The sequence below is a fragment of the Oryzias latipes genome, chromosome 4, assembly GCF_002234675.1.
Source record: "Oryzias latipes chromosome 4, ASM223467v1".
NCBI classification, from domain to species: Eukaryota; Metazoa; Chordata; class Actinopteri; order Beloniformes; family Adrianichthyidae; genus Oryzias; species Oryzias latipes.
Genome location: NC_019862.2, coordinates 5,299,061 through 5,325,719, shown reverse-complemented (window position 1 = coordinate 5,325,719; position 26,659 = coordinate 5,299,061). Strand labels below are relative to the sequence as shown.

At 42.7% G+C, this 26,659-nt stretch overlaps 2 protein-coding genes and 1 long non-coding RNA gene across 4 annotated transcripts; 1 reads left to right on the top strand and 2 right to left on the bottom strand.

Annotated features, from left to right (window-relative positions):
- Positions 1–328: 328 nt before the first annotated feature.
- On the bottom strand, positions 329–12,758 carry thop1 (thimet oligopeptidase 1). 2 transcript variants are annotated; one of them, XM_011473787.2, is made up of 15 exons: positions 12,638–12,758; positions 12,378–12,499; positions 9,883–10,089; positions 5,797–5,945; positions 4,204–4,311; positions 3,804–3,906; positions 3,563–3,720; positions 3,315–3,450; positions 3,106–3,248; positions 2,804–3,027; positions 2,253–2,454; positions 1,995–2,181; positions 1,749–1,877; positions 688–824; positions 381–596 (listed from the first exon to the last, which is right to left on the bottom strand). In XM_011473787.2, exons 2-15 carry the CDS (start codon positions 12,388–12,390, stop codon positions 435–437), a joined length of 2,058 nt encoding a protein of 685 aa, XP_011472089.1. In that variant the 5' UTR covers positions 12,391–12,499; positions 12,638–12,758; the 3' UTR covers positions 381–434. The 2 variants fall into 2 exon arrangements, with proteins under 2 accessions (XP_020557658.1, XP_011472089.1); XM_020701999.1 differs by lacking the exon at positions 12,638–12,758 and having other exon boundaries at positions 329–596.
- A 2,655-nt stretch (positions 12,759–15,413) lies between these two features.
- LOC101157524 lies at positions 15,414–22,123 on the bottom strand. The gene is made up of 4 exons (XM_020701983.2): positions 21,977–22,123; positions 20,331–20,502; positions 15,951–16,216; positions 15,414–15,852 (listed from the first exon to the last, which is right to left on the bottom strand). The coding sequence occupies exons 1-4, from the start codon at positions 22,016–22,018 to the stop codon at positions 15,490–15,492; spliced, it is 843 nt and encodes a 280-aa protein (XP_020557642.1). The 5' UTR covers positions 22,019–22,123; the 3' UTR covers positions 15,414–15,489.
- On the top strand, positions 20,466–24,281 carry LOC110014857. The gene is made up of 3 exons (XR_002289862.2): positions 20,466–20,572; positions 23,703–23,760; positions 23,893–24,281. It is a non-coding gene; the product is annotated as an uncharacterized LOC110014857 (long non-coding RNA).
- Positions 24,282–26,659: the final 2,378 nt, after the last annotated feature.

The following is a 26,659-nucleotide window of genomic DNA, read 5'->3' as shown; positions in this document are numbered from 1 at the left end:
GTTACCGTGATGTTCCTGTAGGGGGCAGCAGAGGTCCTCAGCATGATCCTAACCTTTTCATCCCAGAATTTAAAAACTAAGCCATTTACAAGTCATTTTTCAGTTTTACTTAAAGAAACTTATACATTATTTTAATCCAACTTATTCTCTGCTGCTGCCAGCAGGAAAATTAAAGCAAAAAAAAAGAAAAAAATGACAAAAACTGTTTTTCAACCTCACATTTAAATAATTTCTGATTTAAGCTGAAGCTGCATGACAATCAAATTAATCTTATGAAAAAATGTCTTTTTCAGACATTTGAACTAAAGTGAATATCCACACGAACACATATCACCCCAAATCACTTTATTTAAGTCCAGGATGGAGATTTCACAGGCTCCTTTTTTAGAAAACTTCAGTCTGTGGGGTTACAGGGCGGGGGCAGAGGTGGCTGGTTAGCAGGGACACGGCGTGCTGGCGTCCAGCTCCACTCTCAGTCCTTTGCTCAGCAGGAACGCTTCCTGTTTGGGATCTCGCCCGAGGAACTTCTTCAGCATCTCCGAGGCATCCTCGGAGCCGCCAGGCCGCAGGATGAACTTCCGGTAGTCCTGACCCACCTGCACAGCCAACCGGTAGACGTAGAGTCACTTAGGGTATCACGCTTCTTCAAAAAAAGAAAAGAGGCGGGGCTTCAGTGGATCTGCTCACCTTCGGGTTCATGATGCCCTCCTGTTTGAAGCGAGCGTAGAACATGTCCATGGAGAACACCTCACTCCACAGGTAACCGTAGTACTGTGCGTCGTAGCCGCCGGCCAGGTGACCAAAGGTGGCCGGCATGTCTGTACCTGCAAAGGAGAGAGAGAGGTTGCAGTTTTGAGGCGGATCTGGGGATCTGGTCAGTCGGTCAAAACTCAGCATTTGACAAGAACAGACTCACGTTCTCTTCTGATAATCATAACAAACATCTGTGGGAGAAACAATGAATCGACTAAATTAAAAATAAGAATGTTCCCTTTGGATTCTTTGGATGTGGAAAATCAACAGTGGTGAACTTTAGGAAACTAACATGTGAATGGATTTGACATTCATTCTAGTTTACTTGTTTGTTTGGACACAGATTTCATTTCCACTTAATGATCTGGAAGAAATCCAAGAATCTGGAAAACTTCACTGTTTAGTAGCAGGAATTTCTGTCTGAGTCTCACTGGTGGAAGTTTTGGACAAAGATGTTCTGGATCCATTTGAGGTCAGAGAATCAGATCGTTCAAAATGAACCAAGATCAACTATAAATCGGATCAGCGCCCACAAATTATGATCTGAACCAAACTGTTGTTAAAATAAATCATTAATGCCCTGCAACCATCTGAAAAAAAGCTAAAGCAGATCATTTGAAACACCAGCGCTTGTGTGGAGGAAACGACCCACATGTCTTGACCTCTGTAGAACTTTTAATTTCTTTTCACGATTTATTTGTCTATGTGACTCGCGTGTTCACAATTCTGTTCCGATTCAAATAAATAAACATATTTGTCAAGTTTCTATTTAAAACAAATTAGTTTATGAATTAAAATAGAACTTTAAATAATAAAATTATGGATTACCATCAAAAACAGAGAGAGCAAAAATATCTTTTAGAGTCAATAGATTTAACTAAATTATTCTAAAGATATTTAAGCCCCGCCCTGTTTTATGTCAAATGTTTTTACTTTTAATATTGACAAACTCAGAGGAAATGTCACAGAAAACTGAGCATGAGTGCACGTGTGACCTGGTGAGGCAGGAACTCCCAGGATCTCCTGACACAGGCGGCCGTACTCTTCTGCCGGGTCCAGTCCGGTTCTGGTGTGCAGAGCCTGGTCCACTTTGGCGAGGACTATTTGTCGCAGATTAAAGAGACCTGCAGATGGACCCGGGTCACATGACCAACATGATCAACAAGCATCTCCATTACAGATGAATCGATCAGAATCTCTGTCTTCTATTTGGGTCAGAACCGTCCTCCGTTCAGGCTCACCGGTGTTGGCGAGGCGGGACTTGATGAGTTTGTCCAGCAGCTGGTCTGGGATGGGTTTACCGGTCTTGTAGTGCTTGGACATCTTCTGCAGAGGCTCCTTCTCCCAGACCCAGTTCTCCAACATCTGGGACGGCGCCTCCACAAAGTCCCGCTCCACGTGGGTCCCGCTGAACATGGCGTAGTCGGCCTGCGGACACAGAAGCAGCTCAGTCTCCGAGGACAGAGCCGAGCGGTGCAGTTTGAGACCCGGCGGCTGACCTGGGCACACAGCTGGTGCATGACGTGTCCGAACTCGTGGAAGTACGTCTCCACCTCGTCGTGCTGCAGCAGGGACGGAGCGTCCGCGGTGGGCTTGCTGAAGTTCGCCACCATGGCCGCCACTGACATCTGCCTGGAGCCGTCGTGCAGCAGGCAGCCGGGCTGCAGGCCGAAGCAGGCGGCGTGGCCGTACTTCCCCTCCCTGCAGGAAGCGTTCAGAGAAGCACAGGAAGACCAATACCAAATATGAAGACTGCTGCTCAGCTGAACATTTGTCCGAGGAAATGACAGACATGCTACAGACAGCGGATCCAACCAATTCAAGACGCTCATGGACTGAAAAGAAGGCTTCAGCTGTTTTGAAACAAGTTCTTTTAGTGTTTTTTCTGATCTTAACGTCTTTTACAAAAATGTGTTTCCTAGAAACGTTTTTACTTTATTAGTATTGATAATTTTGCAGTTGTAAAATGTTAAACTAGGGTTTCTCCTGAAAACAGATCTTTCTGGGTCTCACAGGTTCCTGTTTGAGGTGGTGGGTGGGAGCTGCTCACCGGGGGTGCAGGTCCAGGTAGAACTGTCCCACCATCTGACCGCTGCCGCGGTCCTTCACGCTGTACAGGGTCACGTCGGGATGCCAGACTGACGCCCCCTCCACCAGCTGGAAGGACAGTCCCAGCAGGTCCTGGTAAATCTCTAGCAGACCCTGAGTCACCACCTCCATGGGAAAATACTCCTTCAGCAGGTTCTGGTCCACGGCGTACTGCGTCTCCTCCACCTGAAGGTGGCAGAAGTGGAGGAGGTTCAAGCCTTTAAACAAAACTGTTGGTTTGTCTCCCAGAAGCAGCAGCCTCACCTGTGTCATGAAGTAGCGCGTGTCCCAAGCGTGAAGCTCGCCGTCGAAAGGTAGTCCGCGTTTCTGACACTCCTTCTCCTTCAGCTTGAGGATGACCGCTCGCTCCTCCTCCCCCAGAGGCTTCAGCCGGCGGGCCAGCTCCTCTGCAGCACACACCGCGTGAGCTTCAGCCGACCTCCACCATCACGACGGTGAAGATCATCACTCACCCAGGAAGCCGGACACCTTCTTCCCAGACTTGGCCATGTTCATCTCCAGGACGAAGTCGGCGTGCGTGCTGAAGCCCAGCAGCGAGCTCTTGTGCGCGCGCAGCTTCACCAGCTCCTTCAGGATGGCAGAGTTCTCCTGCCAAGAGGAGGAAGGAGTTAAAGACGCAGAGTATCCATCCTAAAGCTCTAGAGCACCGGCACAGAAACCAAAGGCATGAGGATGAGCTGATGCTGGAGAACAGGATCACCTGCTTGCAACGCGAGTTGAAGGCCTCTTCCAGCTTCCTGCGCGTCTCAGGGACGAAGCACTTCTTCATGGTGGGAAAGTAATGGGGATACTTCAGAGTGACCTTCAGTTTGTCTCCGTCCTTTTCCAGAGAGTTCAGGAAGTCTTCAGGAAGGCCGCCTGGAAACAAAGCAGGAGACGGATGAGCTGCTACTCAGGAGGGGGGCGGGGCCTGAGCAGGTGAGCTGAGGCGCGCGGCTCACCCAGCTCGTCTCTGGTGAAGCCCAGGCTGGTGGTGTCCTCATTCAGGTTCTTGTTGAAGTCGATGCACAGGTTGCTCAGTTTCTTCTTGATGCTCTTGATCTCCTGCAGCAACAGCAGGAAGAAGAACCACATTCTTCACTTGGACCTTCTCAGGTTTTCATTCTACTCAGTCCCTGCATTGTGAGTCATTTCAGTGAGAAAAAAACAATCCAGTGCTTTCAATGTTTTTTGTAATTAGTAAAAGGTTTGACCTTTTTTGTGCCTTTTAATCTACTTTTTGCTGCGTTTCAAACTTTGGTTAAATAGTTCAATCCTCCTGCTGCCTGGAAAACCAGACAGAACCAGGGGGAGCGGTTCTCCTGCAGGATGTGGTGCGTGGACTCAGACGGGGATCAGCACCTCCTGGGTGTCTTTGGACAGATGAAGGCCGTTCCTCTTCCCCAGCTTGATGAGCCGCTCCATGTAGCGCCTGGCCTCCAGGCTGAGGCTCTCCGCGTCGATCTTCTTCTGCAGAAAAGCAGAAGCACAGATTCTGGATGAGGCTTTAGAAAAGGAGTTTGACATTTCACTTTATGAAACAGCAGGAACAAACTTGGAGGAGGCAGAGTTTAGGAGATCTCAGCTAGCAGGAATTTGGATTTTTTTTCAAACCATGCTGCTTTGAATGTTGCATCCCTGAGGCTGTGGGTGTCATGATTGTCCTGAAGTGACCTCCATCAGAGGAAGGAGTCCCTCGCCTCCTGGTGTTTGCTCCTGCTACGTTCTGAGGTTTTCACATTACAGCTGCTACCAGCAGGAGGAACATGTTCAGAAAATGAAATCACATTCTGTCTGAAAGGTTTTCATGAACACTTTTGATGTCTTTATTTACAAAGTCTTTAAAGTTCCACTCAGATCATCTTCTGCTCCATTTTATGTGTTCTCAGTATTCTTTTGATTATGATTTTGCCTCATTTCGCCAAAAATCAATAAACCTGTGTTGTTTTCTAGGACATAGTTTCTGCAGAGCGGCAGGTGTTTATTAGAAATCCAGCTCAGAGTTGTGGGCGGGACTGTAGGTGCCGAGCAACAGGCAAGCAAAACCTTTCACTGTGTAGTCCTGAATGTTTCAGTTTGAATGTTTGATAACTTTCTGTGTAAAGACCTCCAAGGCCACATTCCTGGATGTTCAGCTTCCTCTGTTCTTTCAAATTTCCAGGAACCAGTAGATCTCCAATGTTCCTTTAAGACCCACTCTGAAAGAAATGGATTTTTGGGTTTTTTAGACATGCTCTTGTGCCGTTTTCTTTTCTTTTTTACTTGTTCTGTTCGACAACTGAACGAACAGATGAGAGCTGAAGGCCTTTTGTGTTGGACAGGTTTTACGTTTACAAAAAGAGATTATGTATCTTCGGAAAACCAGGGTGTAAATTTGTTTAAACCCATTTTTTTTCTTGTGGGTTTTTTCTGATGATTGGGAGCATTTCTTTATGGACTGTTGTGAATCAGGGGCAGCCAAAAAAATGCAGTTGGAAAAAGCCTGTAGCTGCTAAAGTGGGCGGGCCACAAGTTCCCTGCTCCGCTCCATTCTGATGCATCCACTTGCAGACAAATAGATCCATGAACGTCTTTGTTTTCCTCATCTGAGCTGGACTCTGGATCAGAACTGTACGGCTAGTGGGAGAGAATGTAAAACAAGGAATGATGGGAAATTTCGAATGAACTCCTGCTTCTCTGCCTAGAAAAGGACAGTATTTTTTTTATTTGGGCTAAAAGCAGCATAATCATCATGAAAAGACCTCTGGAACGTTTGACAAACATATAAAAATGATCAGAGTGGAACCAGATCTGATGAATTTTTTGGGCAAAAACATTCAGACTTTAACAAAGATTAGTCTTTTTTCCCCCCCTTTAATAATCCAAAGCTAAAATCCCAAAGACTTGAACTCTGGTTTAGCGGCTCGGCCTGGAGCTCCCTGCTGATTGGAGGAAAGAGCGGCGACATCAGCTCACCTCCAGAGCCACGACCCTCTGGTAGACGTCCTCTCTCATGCTCATCTCTACGTCAAACTCGGACAGGCGCTTGTCAGCGTCGGTGCTCGCCGCTCGCACATCCTTACAGGGCGACACGTGCTGCGGGAAGTCCAGCATGTTTCTCTGGACTGACAGAGGGAGGGGCCAAATGTGAGGGGCGGAGTCAGACCACAGAGAAAAAAATTCACACAGTTTGATTAAACTTTACTAACATGAGAATGAAATACTTTTGGTTTCATTAGACCAATACTGTTTATATATTTATCACCTTATTTCCAAAAGAAATCAATGGGTTTGAATCTAAACTCCACATTAGCAAAAGATGAACACAAATATTCCGGAAATAAACGGAACAAAAAGTTATCAGCAGTTTGTGTTTTGTTGTTCTGCTTTGGCAACAATGACAATGAACGTAAACATGTTGGCAATGGGAGGAGTTTAATTTTTCAGCAGACAATAAATCAGCTTTTTTTTTTGTAAACAACAGTGATATTCAGGATATTTATTTTAGTGTATAAATATATTGTTAGCTCTGAATTAGGAGATTTGAGTTTTTTCCAAAGTAAAGGCTAAATTATGGATTAAACTTTTGAAAAACAAGAAATTTGGAAAATATCTTTGATTTAAATATTGTATTTTTTTTTTAAGATGGCAAACAAAAAATCATCTGATTTGACCTACAAATGAATCATGAATATATTGAAATGACCAAAAACAGATAAACAACTTAAATCAGTCAGGAAGAAAAAACGTCTGAGAAAAATCTATTAAGAAAAGATAATACTTTTCACAGAATAATTACTAAATCCAGAATACTTATTGTTTTCTTTAAAATCAGATGAAAAATACTTTTTAAAAAAGATCGGATTTGTGACATAGAAACTGATGGGTGGAGCACAAGCTTCCTGCTCTGCTCCATTCTGATCATCCCCTTGTAGTTAAATAGATCCATGAACGTTTGTTTTCCTCGTCTGAGCTGGAGATTGGATCTAAACTGTAGGGCTGGTGTGAGGCAGCTCCTGCTAACCTCTGCGTGTTCGTTGGCGAGGAGGAAAGTGACAAGAAAACTCATGTAGAATGTAGTCCTTTTTATGAAAAGTTGGATCAAAGTCGTACAGAGCGCTCAGAACGCCCAGTAGGATGGACCCTACAGATGTATCCCCAGGAGTGTGCCCCATGTGGCTTTAGGCCTAAAGGAGCCCCCATGGTCCTTAACACCTTAAATGGTCGTCTTCACCAAATCTATATTTTCAGTGGCCCCTGCTCCTGCCAACAAGATAACTTATAGCAGGGGCAGCTCTCGGGCAATAAGCCTGCGGCTCTTTGTGTCTCATCATATTTTCTATATATTGTGACTCTCTGAAAGAAGGCCGTTACGTTTTGGAGAACAGAGAAATACCCGTTTGTAAAAGAGCTGCTCTCAAGCTGCTGTTGATGTTCTCCTCATTATATCTCTGCCAGTCCCTGTTATAACATTGAAACACGTGAAGTCAAAGCATCGGTCCCTTCAGACCAACACTCACATAAAGGAACTGATCAGAGAGGCTATGACTGAATATAAACCTGATCTGCAGAGGATCACTAGAAACAAGAGAAATCCCACTGAGATCATCATCCATCACTGCTACAGGGTAAGACATTCTGAGATGTAGTTTGGAAAACACACCTGACTGAGCATGCTGGTGTGAATATTTTGTTATTCCATCAATTATCAGTTTTTCATGCAAAAGTCAATCATTAGTTTTTACATTTAAAAAAAGTTATAAAAGTAATTTTTTTACTGAAGGTTAAAATTACTGTATGCTACACACATCTGAAATGTGATGTATTTAATGTGTTTATTGTGAATATGAATGACTTAGACACCAGAAGGATGCTCTGTCCAGACGTTTGTTAGTGTAAGTGTCATTGAAAGAGGAATGTTGAGTTCTAAAGAATCACCAGTTAAATACTGTTGGATGAATAGGGAAATATTCAGTTTTTAATCATCATTAATCTGACGTCAGAGGAGTCGGTGCCTCACCAGCCATCAACCTCACTGCACGTCACCGAGTAGTTGTGTGTCAGAAAGAGGCAGAGAAAAGAGTGAGATAGAGAGAGAGAGTGTGTGTGTGTGTGTGTGTATGAGATGAGAGAGAGGTGCCTGTGTCTGTGTGGAGGGGGTATCTGGCCTCCAGGGTAGTTGCTGTGTTACCTCTGGCTAAGCTACATTTGATGTGTGAATTGAGGGAGGACACTTTCCTCGAAATAAACACAAGTACAATAATTGCTGTTGTATTGTAGGGAGAGGAGTGTGTTATGGGAAATAATACGGCTTTAATTGCGTGTTTGTGTGTGTACGTCTTGGCAGGTCAGTGTGTGGTGTGGCTCTTTGACTCTCACAGTTAAAAAGTTTGGCTCTTGGTGTCAAACTTGTTCACCACCCCTGATTTATAGCTTTGTGTTTGGTGAAAAAGTACTCATTAGGTCCTTGAAGCACCACTTTACTGATTTCATTTGGCTTGATATAAATTAAATAGATTAAATAGATTAAAAGATTATCGGAGTGGAACTATGAGGCCAGAACCGTCTCTTTATTCAGAAATGCACACCCTGTGTTTCACAAACACACACGTTGTGTTTCACACACGCACACTAAATGTTTCACGCATAAACAATAAGTGTTTCTCACTAATGTGCTTGCTGTGTTTCACATTAACACAATAAATGTTAAAGAAATTTACAATAGATGCTTTCCAATCATAATTTGTAGGTACACTTGTAGCCAATCAAATGGTCCCTTAGATTGTCAATAGATTTGATTCGATTGACTGACAGTGAACACGCCTGCTGTGCTGGTGAGTTTGATTGACAGATATTTTAGCCAATGATGACATACAAGAGGGGGTTTGTAAATGTACATCTGCAGTTCGGATGATTTTGAGTTCATATTACAAGTGTACCAAAAAATCCTGTTTATAAAACATCTATTGTGCATTTCTGTAACATTTATTGTGTTTTTGTGAAAAAGAGTGTACATTTGTGAGAAACACTTATTGTGCATGCGTGAAACACAACGTGTGTTTGTGAAACACAATGAGTGCATTTCCGAATGTATATTGCAGGTTTGCATAAAATTACAGTTGTGATACGTAGTGTGTGCATTAGTGAATGATGAGACTGTTCTGGCCTCATATAGAACTGACATTGTTTTAGGAGGAAGAACCTAGATGTGGAGAATGTTCCTTTATTTACTTCAGACCTGCTCAGAGTGAGCCTGTTGGGATTCCTGCCGCACTATCCTCATCAATGAGGAGGCGTGTTGGTGGTTTCAGCAGCTCCAAACAAAGCAGCAGCTGGTTCAGCTGCTTTCCCTCAGTACTGCTGATACGTTTTTTAATCCCAATCTGCTGCCTCAGCTTCTGTACAATGGATGGCCCATTGCGCTGGCGTGTCCGTGTCCCAACATTCAAGTCCGACTGTTCAGGCTGCAGGACTGATTTTAAGCTTCTGCAGCTCTTCAGCCACGATGCAGTTTCTCACTGAACGGCTGTTAAAACCTGGATTTAAAACCTCGTTCTCAATCTGCTCAAAAGATTCTGGATTATTTTCCTCTAAATCACAAACTGTTCCAACGAGATGCTTCCAAACGCCAGATTTCAAATATAATGTTGTCATAGAAACAAAAGACCTGCAGCAGATTAGGTCAAAAATGGCATCTGATCAGAACAGAACATCCTCTCTTCAAACATCTGAAGCTTTGTTTAAACGTTTAAAATTAAAATCTCTCCTAATATCTCAGCGGAACGGACCTGAAACCCCCAGTGCAGCTCTCACAGAACTCTGTGGGCCCAGGTCTGGTTCCGGGGTGGTTCTGGCTTTGATCAGAACAGAATTACTGTTGTAAGTTAATAAGTTAAAATCTGAAGGCGAAAGTGTCTGAAGCATCATCAGTGTCTCACCGATGGTCCACATGTCCCCGGTCTCAGTAATCAGATTACACCACTCAAGCCCGGAAGTTACCTTTGTGACATGTGTGTGCTCTCACCACAAAACCAGTTAGCTGGTTAAGAGAGAAACACTTACCAGTGTATTCGACCTCCACGTCGGCGAGCGCCTTCAGCGTGTTCTCGAATGTGACGCTGTCCAGGTCCAAAGCCCCCACGGCGTCGTACACCTTCTTAGTGTCGGAGATGAGTTCATCCGAAAGCTGTCGGATCTGCTCGGGCTTCAGGTCCCAGCGGAGCCGGTTCTCGGCGCAGACCGGCACCGGGCTGCCAAACACCACCTCACCTGGTGAGGGAGGACGAGGAATGGTGAAACGAGGACGCCACGAAGATGTTAGCCGCCGCAATGTGAATGTGGACGGGTATTGTTCCACAATCGCAAAAATCGCAGATAAAACCCAACGTTTCACCATCCACAAAACTATGTAGGGCGGAGGGGGCAAAGTCTGTCTCAGACATTCTCAGGTGGGGGTGGCATTTGACCCAGTACAGGAAAGCAGTCCGAACACACATGCCATATCAGAAACACTCAGTTTGTTTGTGTGTTTGTCTGATTTCTATTAAAAACCAGATTACTTGAGCTTATATGAACACTCCCAATGATTGCGTTTTTTCACTTTTAAGTTTATAAGATTTATAAGTCTTTGGCAGACAACACAAACAGCAAAAAATAATAATAATAATAACATAAAAAATAAAATCACATTGAAGAACAATAAAATGGGGATCTTAAGGCTTGGGTTTCATATAAATACATTTGGGCAAAAAGTATTTAGTCAGCCACCAATTGTGCAAGTTCTCGCAAAAACATAGATGAGAGGCCTGTAATTTTCATCATAGGTAAACCTCAACTATGAGACAAAATGACAAAAAAAAAGAAAATCACATTCCCTGATTTTTAAAGAATTTAATAGTAAATTATGGTGGAAAATAAGTATTTGGTCATCTATAGACCTGTAACTTTTTCTGTGAGAAGATCCTCTGTCCTCCACTCATGACCTGTATTATTGGCACCTGTTTGAACTGGTTATCTAGATAAAAGTAAACTTAATTACTGAGGAAAATATGTTGAGGGACAACTACTTCGTCTGATATTTTTTGAACCATTTCATTCATTCAGTCATCCCTTTCCGGCTTCTGGGGGCTGCAGGGGCCTATCCCGGCCACTTTTAAAAACATTAAATGTAAGTGTACTATTTAATGGACAGTTTATTTATTTATTCATCATTTCATTGAAAACAAATAAATCTAAATATGTTCATACCAAAATAACTCTCAATTTGTTGCAGCATTCATTCCCTCTTGGCTTGTTGTAGATAGCATGTCTCGTTTGGTAGTTTCAATATTGAACCGCTTGAAAACAGTCACAGCCTCCTGGCATCTTAGGCAGATATAGTTGTTTCATATTTCACTGAAAAATAAATTCACCAATTTCCACTTCTCCTGGAAGAGGTCGCAGCAGGTTTACAACAGCTATAAAGGAATTTAGCCGACTACAATCAATAAATCGCACACTCAGGTTTTACAAAATTATATTATTGATTTTATGGCAGCGGCCTACCGGAACTTGGGCGGATTTGGCCTCAGGGCTGGACTTTGGACATGCCTGGTTTAGGATGAGCAGCTACAGCTGTTTTATCCCATTGGTTTAGCTCCACAAGGGATCAAACACACCAAATCCTATGAAAAGGGAAAACTGACAGCAGGATGACCCCAGACGAGGCTTTAAACTGCTATTACTCTGCAAAAAGTCCCTTTCAGGATTGTTGTTTCACCTGAGGAGAAACATCTGACTCCTGTTTCATTTTCCAATTAGTAACAATCTCTTCCTATGTCACAAATAAAGTGATGCCACATTACATGGTTATTATTGAATATCTGACTGTTACAGTCTTGTTTATATTCAGGTTATGAATATACTAAAATAAAATGAGAACATAAATCTGCTGATTTGCTTTGATTCATTCCATGAGATGCAGCAACTTTAATCTTTTACTGTTACTGAACAATAACGTATGTGTGCTGGTGACATTTTATTTTTTTAGAGTTTAAAATAAAACACAAACGTTTTCATTTTTCTTTTATGTTTTTTTTAAACCTCAATAAATAACTATTTGGACGTAAATAGAAAAATCACACATAAATGCATTAGTCAGACGGTTTTTGTGGCTCAGTTCAGCCCAAATGGCTGTTTTAGCGTAAATTACAGCGTAACTCTGGTTTATGAGCTAGTAGTTAGTGAATGACAGACGAGACTGTTAACCCGGTTAGCCCGAATAGAAGCTCGCTAATGCCAGGCTAGCTTAATCGGTTAGCAACAAAGCTAAAAACATCCGGAGTTTATTATAAACAGGTCGTTTCGTCCGCGCAAACATCCATCTAGATCCTAATCAAGCCGCAGACCCACGTGTTCGCGTACACCCGGTCTCTCCAGGTGAGTCTGAAGCACCTGTCCAGGTGCTAGCATGCTAAATTACCGAACACGCTGCTGCGGCAACTCTGCGAAAGATTTTCTGAAAAATCTGAAAATTCTTACGAAAAACCACAATGAAACACCCCACTGTGTGAGCTCACCGGACGGGCCCATGGTAGTCCACAGATTCGAAGACTCTTCGAAGACTGTTCGGTCCGTTTGCTGCTCTGAAGGCGGGTTCCGTTGTCCGGATTATAGAGGAAAGAAGGAGTTCCGCTCAGACCTTTCAAAATAAAGCATGAGAAAAACTCTAACTTGTACAGAACAAAACAAACAACTGATAAAAAAATAAATAAAAGAAGCGAAAAAAGCACACATTATATTTCATAGCAGAAAATATAAAACATCACTTTTTTAAAACCTTTTTTTTGTACTTTATGTTCTTTCTTTAAAAGGAGCCGATTTAGCTCGTGCTGGTTTGCGGCGCCTTCCGTCCGTGAAACCAGGGTTCGAATCCGGGTTGCTCTCTACTCCCTTCTCTGCCTCTGTGGCGGTGCGTCAGGAAGGGCATCCGGCGTAAAACATTGCAAAGTTCATCATGCGACTCATCCTCGACAGAGAGGTTGTTTCGCTGTGGCGACCCCTGATGGGAAAAGCTGTTGTTCTTTCTTTAAAACAAGTGTTTCCGGAAATGTGACTAAGACACCCCTAAAGTGATTAGGTTTTACAGATGTTTTTCCTTTATAAAACACATGTTTATTGTAAATATTGTTTACAAACTACTAAATGAAAAATTGCTTAGCACAAAAATAAAAACACACATCTAGGTGTAAAGTGATGGCAAAAGACCTAAAATAAAACAAAAAAGTGAATTGCTCAGCTTAAAAAAAGCTTTAAAGTTAAGATTTACCTGAGTACAGTTAAATCTTTCCACATCAATCTTGGAAAGTTACGGCAACAGAAGTTCGGCATGTCTTTGTTATTAAGGTTTTCTGTGTTTCAGCTTTTCATGCTGAACAATCTGGACAAACGAAAAACGGAACAAAAGCGACCTCCAGTGGCCAGACACCGCAGCTTACATCAAATTGAGCCATTTATTTTGAGTTCCATCCATCCATCCATCCATCCATCCATCCATCCATCCATCCATCCATCCATCCATCCATCCATCCACCCATCCATCCATTCATCCATGCATCCATCCATCCATCCATCCATCCATCCATCCATCCATCCATCCATCCATCCATCCATCCATCCATCCATCCATCTCAGTGTTGTAATGCAACACAAACATTAGACTCAGTAATGATATTAATGATAAAATAACAAATAAATAAACAAACAAGTAGATAAATAGTAATAAAATAGTAATATACATATAGATATACAGATATATAGATATAGATACATACACTTACTGGCCTCTCTATTTGGTACACCTAGCTAGTACCAGGTTGGACCCCCTTGTGCCTTCAGAACTGCCCTAATCCTTGGTGGCATAAATTCAACAAGGTACTGAAAATATTCCTCAGAGAGTTTGGTCCATGTTGACATGGCAGCCTCATACGGTTGCAGCAGATTTGTCGGCTGAACATCCACAATGCCAATCTCCCGTTCTACCACATCCCAAAGTCTCTGTATTGGGTTGAGGTCTGGTGAGTGTGGAGGCCATTTTAGTCCAGTGAAGGCACTGACATATTCAAGAAACCAGTCTGAGATGATTCCAGTTTTAGGACAAGGTACCTTTTCCTGATGGAAGTAGCCATCAGAAGATGGAACACTGTGATAATAAAGGGATGGACATGGTCAGCAACAATATTCAGGAAGGATGTGGCATTGAAACCGTACTCAATTTCTACTAAGGGGCCCAAAGTGTGCCAAGAAAATATCTCCCATACCATTACACCACCACCACAGGCCTGAACATTTGATCCAATGCAGGATGGATCCATGCTTTCATGTTGTTGACCTCAAAGTCTGACCTTTCCATCCAAATGTAGCAGCAGAAATGGAGACTCATCAGATCAGACAACATTTTTCCAATCTTCTACTGTCATTTTTAGTGAGTCTTTGTGAATTGTAGCCTCAGTTTCCTGTTCTTAGCTGACAGGAGTTGCACCCGCTGTGGTCTTCTGCTGCAGTAGTCCACCTGCCTCAAGGTTGAATGAGTTGTGCGTTCAGAGATGCTCTTCTGCAGACCTCAGTTGTAACCAGTGGTTATTTGAGTTTCTGTTGCCTTTCTATCAGCTGGAACCATTCACTGTATAACATATAACTGGACGGATTGTGTGTGATGTCACCCATAGAAAATGTTTTGCTTCCAGTTCCAATCAAATAAAGGAACCAAATTTCAGTCGCCATTTTTCCCTGATATAGCCGTCTGTCACCATGTTAGAACCGGACATCCTCAGTAAGCTGTGATTGGTCCATGTTGGTCTGAGTCTACATTTCTATGACAACCACTCTCTCCAATCAGGAGTGAGCATGTCAGAAGGCCACACCCCTTCCACTGAAAGCAGGCTCAGGAGAATCTCTCAATCATATGCTTTGAACGTTTGACGCAAGGGCACCTACTGGTATTTAGGGATCTGGTTGGTCAGTTTATTTCTTTAATAGCCTAATTTATTAACCTTTCTAAAGACATGACATTTTTTTTGTCTTTTTTCTCCTAAAACAGGCTATAACCAAAAATATTGCTGTTACTATTTGACTGTTACTTTACAAACATCACCTCGTACTTCCCCATTCTTATGCTCAGTTTGATAAAAAAATACAGCATAACAAGCAGTTGGACAGGTTTGCCTAATAAAAGGGCCGGTTGGTTTTAATTAGCCAATCACATGGCAGCAACTTGATGCATTTAGGCATGTAGACATGGTCAAGAGGATCTGCTGCAGTTCTAACCGAACTTGATTGCTAGTACAACTCTTAAAGATTAGTTTTGAACTCTGAATCTTATTGATTTTTTTTATATGTCTAGAAATTTGGGCACAATCTAACTGCATTTTTACTACAGTCCTTTTTCAGAAAAAAATCCTGGCAGAATGGATCAGGGATGAGGAAGATTACAGGCTCAACTCAGGAGGAGGATCAGTCTAAACTCATTTGTCACAAATTTTCTGGAAACGATTTTTTTAGATCTTTGGTATTTTTGAGTGTTCTGTGAAATTATTTGATCTCAGTAATAGACACACTGTTCTGAGACATGCTTTATTTATCACCACATCATTTATAGTGAAACCTGACAAATCCATGACTTGTTTTAAACACTCATCTGACACCTTGTCTCCTTCGCTCTACTCCACTTTGGCCGGACGCTTCGAAGAATTCTCCCTCGTTCAGTATTTGCTGTTTGAAGACCTTATTTGCCCTTTCAATCTCCTCTTCGCTCTGCAGATGCTTGTTGAGAAAGTCTTTGTAGTTTTTTTCATAGTAACCATCGATGTTGTCTTTCTTCCACTTGTAGTAGAGGTTCGTCTCGTCCATTTTGAGTTCATTGGCGAGGAAAGGCCAGAGTCTCGCGCAGGGATACAGACCCACAGCAAAGTAGATTGGCTCCTCCTTCTCCATGATCTCTCTGTAATCGTCAATGTACTTCTTTATGGCAGGGATCGGTTTGATGCAAGAGACATCCTGCAAAGGATCAGATGATGAGAAAATTGTAAAAACCTGAGCTTCACAGATGGTATTTTTTGACGCTTATGAACATCATTAAACAACTTTTGTTTCACCTTAAGATTGTAGTCGTGCAGCAAGGTCTGAAGGAACTTGTCATAGCTGTTATATCTGTTCTTGAAGAAGTCTTGAAGCTCGCCTGGAGTCTCAGATAATTTCTTTAACATGTTGGTAACCTGTCCCGCATAATAAATGTCCTGCATCATGAAGTTGCTATACACATCCGGTGAAAGTGTTTGTTTCTCCATATTCTGCAGGAACGGCAGGTTTAGTATATCCTTGGCAATGTTCAGGTTGTTGTTCCACAGCTCCTCGTAAACATCTGCAGATGAAAACACAAAAACAGCAGGAACAATAATTCTTGTTAAAGTTTCAAACTATTTTTTGATCCCACTTCTATGATGTGTATTAACGAGGAAAGGAAAATTAATTGGTTCAAATGCAAATTCGAATTAATGTTATTTTCTAAAGCACCTTTCATGTAAAGAAAACAGCTCAAGTGCTGCACAAAAAAACAAACAAGAACGCAAAAACACCAAATCCCGACTCATGCAATAAAATAATTAAATAAGCCTCTCATAATAAAATAAACAAAAACAAACACAAACAAAAGAGAAATTACAAAAAAAAAAGGGAAAAAAGAGAGAACCCAGAACGCGCAGTCTGCCCGGTCCTCCTGTTGGCCGGGGTGTCAGCAGCATCCATGCAGCACAAGCAGAACTCATCCCCAGCACTTTCTGCCCCACAGCCCCGAAACCCCCAGGGTCCAGTGCGCCCGACGTGGGTGCACCAGGCCAGGCAGCTCGAAGGACCCAGAACAGGAGATGCCAAATGATAAGCAGGGACAAAACTCTGGGAGCCCGAACACAAAGACCCCAGCCAAGGGTGAGAAAACACTCGTAAAAAGTCTAAACTGTAAAAGTGATAAATAGAAGAGTTCAAATGTAAAAACAGCTAAAATATGAAAATATTGCATACTCTTAAATACTGTGATGTATCCCAAGAACACCATTCCTACTGTGAAGCATGGGGGTGGTAGCATCATACTATGGGGTGATTTTCTGCAAATGGGCCAGGATGTCACTATATTAAATGGTAAATGGTGTATACTTATATAGCGCTTTCTACCTTCTTTCGAAGGCCCAAAGCGCTTTACAGTCACAGTCCCATTCACCCATGCACACACATTCACACACTGATGGCGGCTCCACTGCTGAACACTGGCGCCAACCTCCCACAAGAGGAAAGGTGGGGTTCAGTGTCTTGCCCATGGACACTTCGACACATGGGCGTGCAAGGCGGGAATTGAACCTGCAATCTTACAATCATGGGTCGACCGCCCTACTGTTGCACTACGGCCACCCCATTAAGGAGAGGAAGACCATGTATAGAGAGATTTTGGGGGCACAACCTCCTTTCCTCAGTTAGAACATTGAAGATGGGTTTTGGCTGGGTCTTCCAACATGACATCAAAGCCAGGAGAACCACGGAGGGGCTCCGTAAGAAGCATATCAAGTTTCTAGAGTGGCCAAGCCAGTCTCCAGACCCCAACCCAATTCAAAAACTTTTTGAGCACAAAATTCGTGTTACTCAGCAATAGCCTAGACACCTGACTGATCTAGAGAAGATCTGTGTGGAGGAGTGGGCCAAAATCCCTCCTGCAGTGTGTGCAAACCTGGTGAAAAAATATAGAAAACTTTTGACCTGTCGAATCATAAACAAAAGCCTCTGTACCAAATATTGTCATAAATCAATACTAATCCTACTGGCAAATATAATCCTAGAAGAAGGAAATTTTAGATATTTTCATAGAGTGAGTAGGTGAGGGGTTGTTCCCTGCCTTCACCCCTCAGTTGCCAAGTAGACTCCATGACCCCAAACGGTGAGCCCAAAGCAGCTTTAGAAAATAGATGGAGTTGGTTTTAAAGATACTTTTTCTGATTAACCTCATCGCTACCAGAGACAACATTTTTTGTCTAGTCAAAACCACAATTCCCAGAGCCTCACCCCATTCACATTTGGTATTACTGAAAAGTCTCACATGTCCTCTGTAGATACCAAACCAAGTTCATTCAGTATGCGGTGGTTGGGACATAATCAGGTTGAGAGATGTCCTCTACAGAGGACATTTGCTTTGCTGGTAGTCAGGAGGATAAAGAATGCAAATAGTAAGAAGCAGGACATCCAGAACAAAGCCTCCAGTTAACATGGATCTGTACAACTGTTCTGGTGTGGGTGGACCCTAAATCACTCTAAGTAATCCGACATCAGAAATGAAACAATGCCTTGACCTGACAAGATCCAGCTCTCCCCTGACACCATACCAACAGAACAAGCTGGTCAACAGGGGGCGCTGTCTCACAGGTCTGACTGCTCAGACAATGGTAACAGCAGAGGTCAATGGTACAGAAGACAGATTCACACATCTGCATGTAAAGATGACTTTTAGTGGACTTTATTTTGTACTGTTTTAAACTATGCTTTAATCTGACCAATAATTAAGTATTCATTTCTTCTTGCTTCCTTCCAGGTGATGGATTGGGGAATTGCTGGTCTCCTTCGAACACAAATGCCATTTATGTCCCATTTTCATGCATGAAAGCCTATGAATTATTTTTTAAATTTCACAAAAACAACACGTTAAAAATGGTAATTTGAGCTTGTCTTAAATGTGATTTGAGAATTTAGATGCAGTTTGGTTCCCTATGAGCCTCACCGCTGTTATCTAGCTATAAGGATGATCAGTAGCAACACCCTGATGACCAAAATGTCTTCAAAAAGTGAAGTGGAGTGAAGAGATTTCCAGGAAAAATGGACAGGTTTTTTTCTTTCACGAAGCTGAATGCAAAACCCCCATGCTTGGTATGTCATGTCTTGGTATGTTCAAAGAATATAACATTCAGCACCACTAAGAGACTTACCATAAAGAAAAGTTTCAGGATTGCTTCAGTGTCAGATGTAAAATATTCAGTCTGTATAAAATCCAATAGACCAACTTTTTTTGCATTTAAATTAATTTGATTCAAGATCCATTGGCCCCAAGTGATTAGGCTGCTGGTTGAGGCATTTTTTCAAATTGAGTAAAAAATACTAAAACAAAGCTGTTATTTTGCTTTTATGTTACTGGTCCGGCCCACTTGAGATCAGATGGGCTGAATGTGGCCCCCGAACCAAAATGAGTTTGACACCCCTGATTTAATGTCTTAAGCCAAATATCCCAGCTGGAAAAAAGTGCAAAATATATTTTTTCACAACTCGAGTGAAATTCCAAATACAGCAAAATTAAAAATGAGTTTTTTTTAACACCTTTCAGTGCAAATTTCATTTATGATTACGATAATGACTCAAACATTAACCGTTTTTGTTTAAAATGAGTTGTGTTGTTCTGTTTGCATGTTGATTCATGGCTTCATTTGTAAAAAATATTTTCAGAAGGCTTACATTTGTGCATACATGTTTAGTGTCTTGCCCAAGGACACTTGGACACATAGACATATGGGTGGGCAGGGTAGTAATTGAACCTGCAGTCTGAGGATAAGAAGTCAACCACTCTACCTCTGCCCCACAGTCAGTTTCCAGTGTGTGTTTACTTGTTTAGTTTTAGTTTATAATATTGTAAATACTTTAACGTTTTCATTTGCAGCAAGGCATCATCAGCACACAATTGTGTTCAATCTCTGTTGTCTGTCTCTCAATCAGTGAGAGTTTTTCTTCTCATCAGAAGAAAAGCCTGAATACCAGGGGCCTCGCAGACCTTTAGATCTGGAAAGACATGATTTGCTATGATAAAGGAAGATGCTGATTAAATGCTGTTGGATAAACGATGAAATATTCAGTTTTATCATCATAAATCTGACTTCAGAGGAGTCACATTCTCACCAGCATCAACCTTACTGCCCGTCACTGAGTAGTTGTGTGTCAGAGAGAGGCAGAGAAAAGAGTGAGATGAAGAGAGAGAGAGTGTGTGTATGAAATGAGAGAGAGGTGCCTGTGTGTGTGGAGGGAGTATCTGACCTCTAGGGTAGTCTCTGTGTTAACTCTGGCTAAGCTGCATTGATGTGTGTATTGAGGGTGGACACTTTCCTTGAAATAAACACAAATACAATACTGCTGTTCTGTTGTAGGGAGAGGAGTGTGTTATGGACAATAATACAGCTTTAATTGCGTGTGTGTGTGTGCATCTTGGCAGGTCTGTGTGTGGTGTGGCTCTTTGACTCTCACAGTGAAAAAATTTTGCTCTTGGTGTCAAACTTGTTCGCCACCCCTGGAATAGGGTCATTCAAACATTTTGCTAGTGATACTTTATTGAAGGATCCTGATGCAACCGTTAGAATCCTGACAATCAAAATACCTGGATGGTCAATTCCAAAGAAATGGAACAGAGAAACACGGCTCTTTATCTGCACTCAAACCCTCAAAATGTAAAACATACTTGCCTCTCACAGAGATGGGAGGTTTTTTGCAGTAGCTGTCCGGCTCCTCCCAGCCACAGATGACAGCAGATGCAGAAGAAGATGAGGACGAGCTCTCCGGCAGCGATGCAGCCTGCAGGTCCTCACAGGCTTTGATGCAGTCATGTGAGCAGCAAGCAAACCTGCAGCCCTCCATCTGACAAGATAACATGAGAGGATACAGAGGCATCAAGTACACCCTCTTCATATTCTGCTACTCTTTCTGGGTGAGTCCAACTTCTCAGAGGTTCAGCTCAACATTAGAGTTAGATCCAGCACATCTGGTCTGTGAGTGCTTCTGGTTTGGTTCTGATTTAGCTTGTGTCTGGAAAAAATCCTGACCAGACAGTTTCTGACACAAACAACAAAGAGGAATTTAAATGAAATAAGTGGATGACTGAAGTATGTTGGGGAGAAAATATTAGAAATTTGCACAAACTTTTATATGGAATATATTTTCAGAAAAGTGATGGATTTGTAAACTGTTCAGGGAGAACACTGTCTTTGTCCCTCAGTAGCTGGATAGGCTCCAGCATCCCTTTAAACCTGAACAGGGATGAGTGAGTTTGGAAAATGGAAGGATGGACTTGAGGTAGTTTTAATTTGAAAGATTATAAAATTCTGATTTCTTTGTTCTTAAAGAACAATCAGATATTTTAGTCATTTGAAAATGTTTCACATGAAAAGATTTTCAAATCAGGTTGAGATGGTTCCAGATTTAGAAGTGAGCACCAGATTTGCTGTGTCTAATGTTTCCATTAAAGATGTGTATCTTTTCCACTCACATGTTGTGAACTCTCATCTTCATGCGTGTTCAAGTCCATAAAAGATTCTACTAACTTTGTGGCGATACGATACAGTCCAAGATTTTTACCTAAATGGACACAATCTAGGTATTTATTATGGATTTGGAATTTAAAACTATAAAGGAAAAGGTCTTTTAACAGAGAAACCTTTTTTTTTCCTCTCACTGGCACTTTTGATTTTTAATCAAAAACAAAATGTTTTTGACATAAGAGCTTCAGACATCAAAACCTGCATTTTGGTTCTTTTCTACAGTTTTGTTCTTTTAAAATTTGTCATTGAAGTAAGTTGACTATATACATTTTCTCTGCATTTAATCTTCCTTGTGTAAAATATCCAAAAATAATATGTTCGTAGAATAATTTTCAGTCCTCACATAGATGGGCTGTTATAAAACAAGTCAAATCTTTCCAAAATGTTAGAGTGAAAGAGCAATCCCAAAAAGATGAGGCACAGTTTCTGGTGAGGAATGGCAAAACAAACAGTTTGTGTCCAAATCTTTTTAAAATTTGGTTAAAAAAAAGTGTTTCACAGGGTAAAATGTATGAATAATTTTGAAATAAATTACTGTAATTTTATTGGTGAGGAAATGTTTTTGAGGCAGGGACCAAACTTTTTTCCACTGAATTCTACAACCAAACCTATTCCTGTAAGAGATAACAAGGGGTTTTGTGGTAATCTCACGAAACAGTGAATGGATACCCTTTTTATTCCCGTTTTGACCAATAGAACAACTGAGTTCTGAGGCTGCCTAGAATCAGAGGAAACAGAGGATCGGTTGTGACCTGTGACCTTCTCGAGCACAAGAAAGCTAAGTTTGAACTCACCAAGACCAGAACCACGAGTGCAGACGTAAAGTGCCAAGCCATCTCTGAATTAAGCTCCGGGATCACCAGCTGTAGAATCTCACACTAGTGTCACACCTTTGAGATGAGTGTTTCTGGTCCCAGTTTATATCCAGTTCACCCATGACGTCAGAACCAAACTGAAGCGGCTCCCACTCCTGATCCCGCCTCTTTATGTTTCTCTGGCAACCATGTAAAGTGCAGCTCTACACAAAAGAGGCACGGAGAAGTTGCTCCATCCAAACATGGAAGGTGTTTGTGAAGAGCCACAGGTTGACCTTGGGTGACACCTTCACAAACCTCTCAGAGGCTGGGATCATCTTTATCCCTCAGAGATGGATCTACATGTCTCATTTTTCACCACGAGGGTGTGGGAGGGACCAACCAAAGCACACTTGTGTTTTTGCTTAAGAAACAAAGAAACAAAGATGTCATGAGACAGAGATGCTGTTTGTCCACCATGAGCTCCATGAAGGTCATTCTTCTGGTTCAGACGTCACTTCAGAGAACGTTCTCTGAGAGAAAGCTGACCAAAGCAAACCTCAGATTCTCTTAATTCTAGCACAAATATGAAATCATTCTCTTGGTCTCTAACACAGAAGTAAATGTGGTCAGAACACAAAAATGGAACCTCTCCTGTCAGGTTCTGTAGAACCTCAGCTGCTTCAGTCTGTGGGCCATTTCCAGAGTGTTTAGAGGGCCATCTTCTGCTTCTTGCAGAGAAGTGTGTGATCCTGAGATGGACAGGTCACCTTAGCAGGTGAGTCTAACCTGACATAAACCCCAGCAGATCCCTGTGGTCCTAGCAGGAAAGACTGTTGTTGACTGCCAGTATTAAAGCTTCGAATGGGTTATGGGTCTGAATCTGAGCTTTACCTCAGACGTGTCCAAACACAAACACGCAGGAGCATGAAAGAAAACATCATCATGCAGCTCATTTAGCCGCTTCACTCAAGGAGGTCCAATTATCCTGTGAGTCTCTCACATCTCCAGCTCAGACGTCCATCCACGTCAGAACTGTTTCAGTATTCAAGTCAAATAGGAAGAATTTTGGAAAACCACTCATTTATGGACAGAAGGTGGAAACAGTTGCGTAAAAATCGAAATCTTTTACTTATAGTTTCAAAGAGATGTGTCAAAATGAAAGCAGCTCAATAGTGTTTAAATGATTGAGGTTTAAGCACTTCCTCTTCTCCAAAACAACGGATAGGCCAATTATAAGAAACAATTTACCTCACCTGAGAGATCAGATCTTCCAACAGCTGCTATGTGTTCAGGGCTGTAAAATGTGGTTCTGACAGACATGTAACACAAAAGCTTTGAAATCTAAAAAAAAAGAAGAAGAAGAAAAAAAAAACCCAAACACAACCATATTGTACCAGTTTACTTCTAAACCATAAAAATTGATAGCTTCCTATAATAGCTTATTGCTGTTAAAAGGTAATGCCACACCAATATTACTCTCTTTAAATAGTAATGGGTTACAAGACTTTTGTAACAAATTGTTTTTGTGTGTGATGAGCCGAGGGTGTGGACAACATCCTTTGTGACAGTGTTTCTCTGTTAATCTTATATGTCAGGAGTGAGACCTAACTGGCACCTCAGGAAAAGTCCTCCACAAACTGTCATCAAATGTACTAAAGAAAAATTTCACAGGTATATTTATAAAATAAAATCTGAGTTTGTGTTTTTTTTGTCCATCAATAAGCCTGCTGGACTGGATGCAGCCGGAGGGGGAGCCAAGACTCACGCTTGAGCAGCACCAGGTGAGATATACCCTGAAAAGGATCAATGCTGCAAAAGCAGCTGTACCAGATGGGGTGACATGCCGACTATTGAAGGCCTGCGATGACCAGCTAGCTGGTGTGTTCACAAATATTTTCAACCTCTCCTTACAGCTGTCCACAGTCCCCACCTGCCTCAAATCCAGAACCAATGTTCCTGTGCCCAAAAGACCTGCAATCACAACACTCAACAACTTCCGTCCAGTTGCCCTCGCCCTCACGGTGAGAATGAAATATTTTGAGAGGATCGTCTTAGAACATATCAAAAATAACATCCCTTAGTACACACACCCCTTCCCCCTCAAAATATATACTCCAACATATAACACACACACATGCACACACACACCCTCACAAACACACATACACGCACACACATTTTGCAAGGAAGGTGGGACCTAGGACCATCTGTCCCCTACCCCTTCCCTGGTGGAGGGTACGGGTCCCTTGGTGGCGGCTGCCGTGTCCCCTGGGTGCCGGTCTCCTGGGCCCAGCGGTGCTCTCTCCGCTCGGGGGGGGGGGGGGGGGGGGGGGGGGGGGGGTTCACATAACACCTGAGCCAGGGGTGTCCGTGTCCCTGGGGGTGGGTTCTGGTCCTTGCCCCTGGGCACTGGGCCCCGCCAAACTTCCAACAGTGGCCGAGCCTGGTCGGGCCATGTTTACAACACCCCTTGTGGGCCCCCCTTTTTCCTTGTGCTCCCCTCTGGGGTGGGGGTGGCTGGCCCCTGCCTTGCTCCTCCCTGGACCAACCGTGGGCCGGGCGGGTGGCTGCCTGGAGCGCGGAGCGGGTCTCCTTTGGGGGGTCCTGGCTCGTACCTGGGGTTGGGGCGGGGGGATGCCCTGAACTCCTGGGTGGTGATGGGGTGCTCGTCTGGGGCTGTGGGTGCCCTTCTCGGGTGGGGCCCTGCGTTGGGCTCTTCCGGTGCAGCGGGGGGGCTGCTCTCCTGGTTGGGCTGGGGCGCCGCTCTCTTTCCCCCGTGCTTCCCTGCTCTCTGGCTCTGGGAAGCTCGCGGCGGTCCTGCTGGTCCTGGCCTGGGTGGCGGATTTGGTCGCCCGGGGGGCGGTTGTCCCCTGCCTGCTGCCGTGTGGCGTTGGGGGGTTCCGGCTGCCGCTGCTGCTGCGGCTGGGGTCTGGGTGTGGGGGTGGCTGGGCGCTCCTCCTCCTTCTTTTCACATTCCACCATCCATTTTAGAAGAACATAAACACTCACCTGAGCACAGGTGTTAGCTGACCTTTGCACTAATAGTTTGCATGATTGAATGAATGAAAGATCTCACACTATTTGGTTTAAAGGCATAAGTATGCGTGTGTGAACACTATCTGTTTTGTGTACATGTTGACATGTGGACATTTTTACAGCTAGCAGGTGTGTTGATAACATTTCCGTGTGTGTGTGGACAGGCCCCGCCCTTTTTGTACAACATTTGAACCTTACCGTAATGATAAACAACCAGTAAACTTGTCTGCTCTATGCTGCTTCATGGTCTTACCCCCCCCCCCCTCCCACTATCACCCTCCTCCCCCCCCTCTCTAACATCCCTCTCTCTTCTTCCCTCCTTTCTTTTTCCGTCCGGTCCAACACCAAAGATTTTCAAACATGATTGAAATTAATAAAGTTTGGTCTCAATTACAAAAGGGGTTTATTCAGTCATGCCTTTGGTTTGTCTGAAGATTATTAACCCCTCTTGTTAAAGTAAAATATGTCCAACACAAGAGGCCCTCAGCTCTCATCTGTCTGCCCAGTTGTTGGACAGGACAAGTTTAAAAAAAAAATAAAAAAAAAATATTACATCCCTGTATCTTGTACCTTTAAGAACGACATCAGACATTGTTGGCTTTGATTTTCTCTTCTGTGGATGTTAATAAAGCAAGATACTAACCGAGCAACCCCACATTTTACAACTGCACGGTCGCAATCCTAACTGAGTGACTATATTGGACAGGACAAGCTTAAAAAAAGAATTACATTTTCCAAGCTTTAATTTAAGCTATGTTTTATGAAAATCGGTTTTGAAATAAGGGAGCTAGCCCAATTTCTACGGTTGATGCCTGCTTGTCCAAAACTGGAACAGTAGGGTTCTGCTGTCGTTACTCAGTGAATAGCAATGGCGCCTGTGCGTGCACGTCACAGCGCGTAGCAGCAAATAGGCAAATGCCAATCCATTAATATACTGTATAGGTGCTTTTCAGACTCTTGGCTTTTCAGAACGTTGAAACTTACACCAGGTTGAAAAATTTATTTAAATGTATTTTTCTTAACCCTTGTGCTATCCTATGGGGTCAAGATGACCATTGACGTGTTATTCCTATCATGACAAAGGAGGATAAAGGTGGAGAGGATTTCATGTAATCCATGGACACCAGTGAAGATCACCAATCATTGAAGAAAAAAGGTTCAGTGCACTGTCTAGTGGGGTCTAGATGACCCTACTCGCAATGACAAAGTGCCTAGGATAGCACAAGGGTTAATTTCCCATCAATGTTTTCATCTTCAGAACACAGTGGATTCATAAATGATCGTCGTAAAACGCTCATATGAATGAGATTTTTACTTTGTGAAAACGAGAAAAGAATTCTGGAGGATAATTTTCTTTGTTTGTTTAGACGGACGGTCAGGTCTTCGTAGGTTTGCAGGAAAGTAAAGGGGCTGAATAATTTTGCACACCTGATATTTCAGTCAAAAAAGTTTGAAATATCCAATAAATTTGGTTTCACTTCATGATTCTGTCCAACAAGTTAGTTTTATATCTTTATGTTTGCAGCCTGAAATGTGGCAAAAGGTTGAAAAGTTCAAGGGGGCCGAATACTTTCGCAAGGCCCTATAGATGTGTCATTTTATCACAATGGGAGGATTTAGTTTTTTACTGTCAGCCGGTTTCTG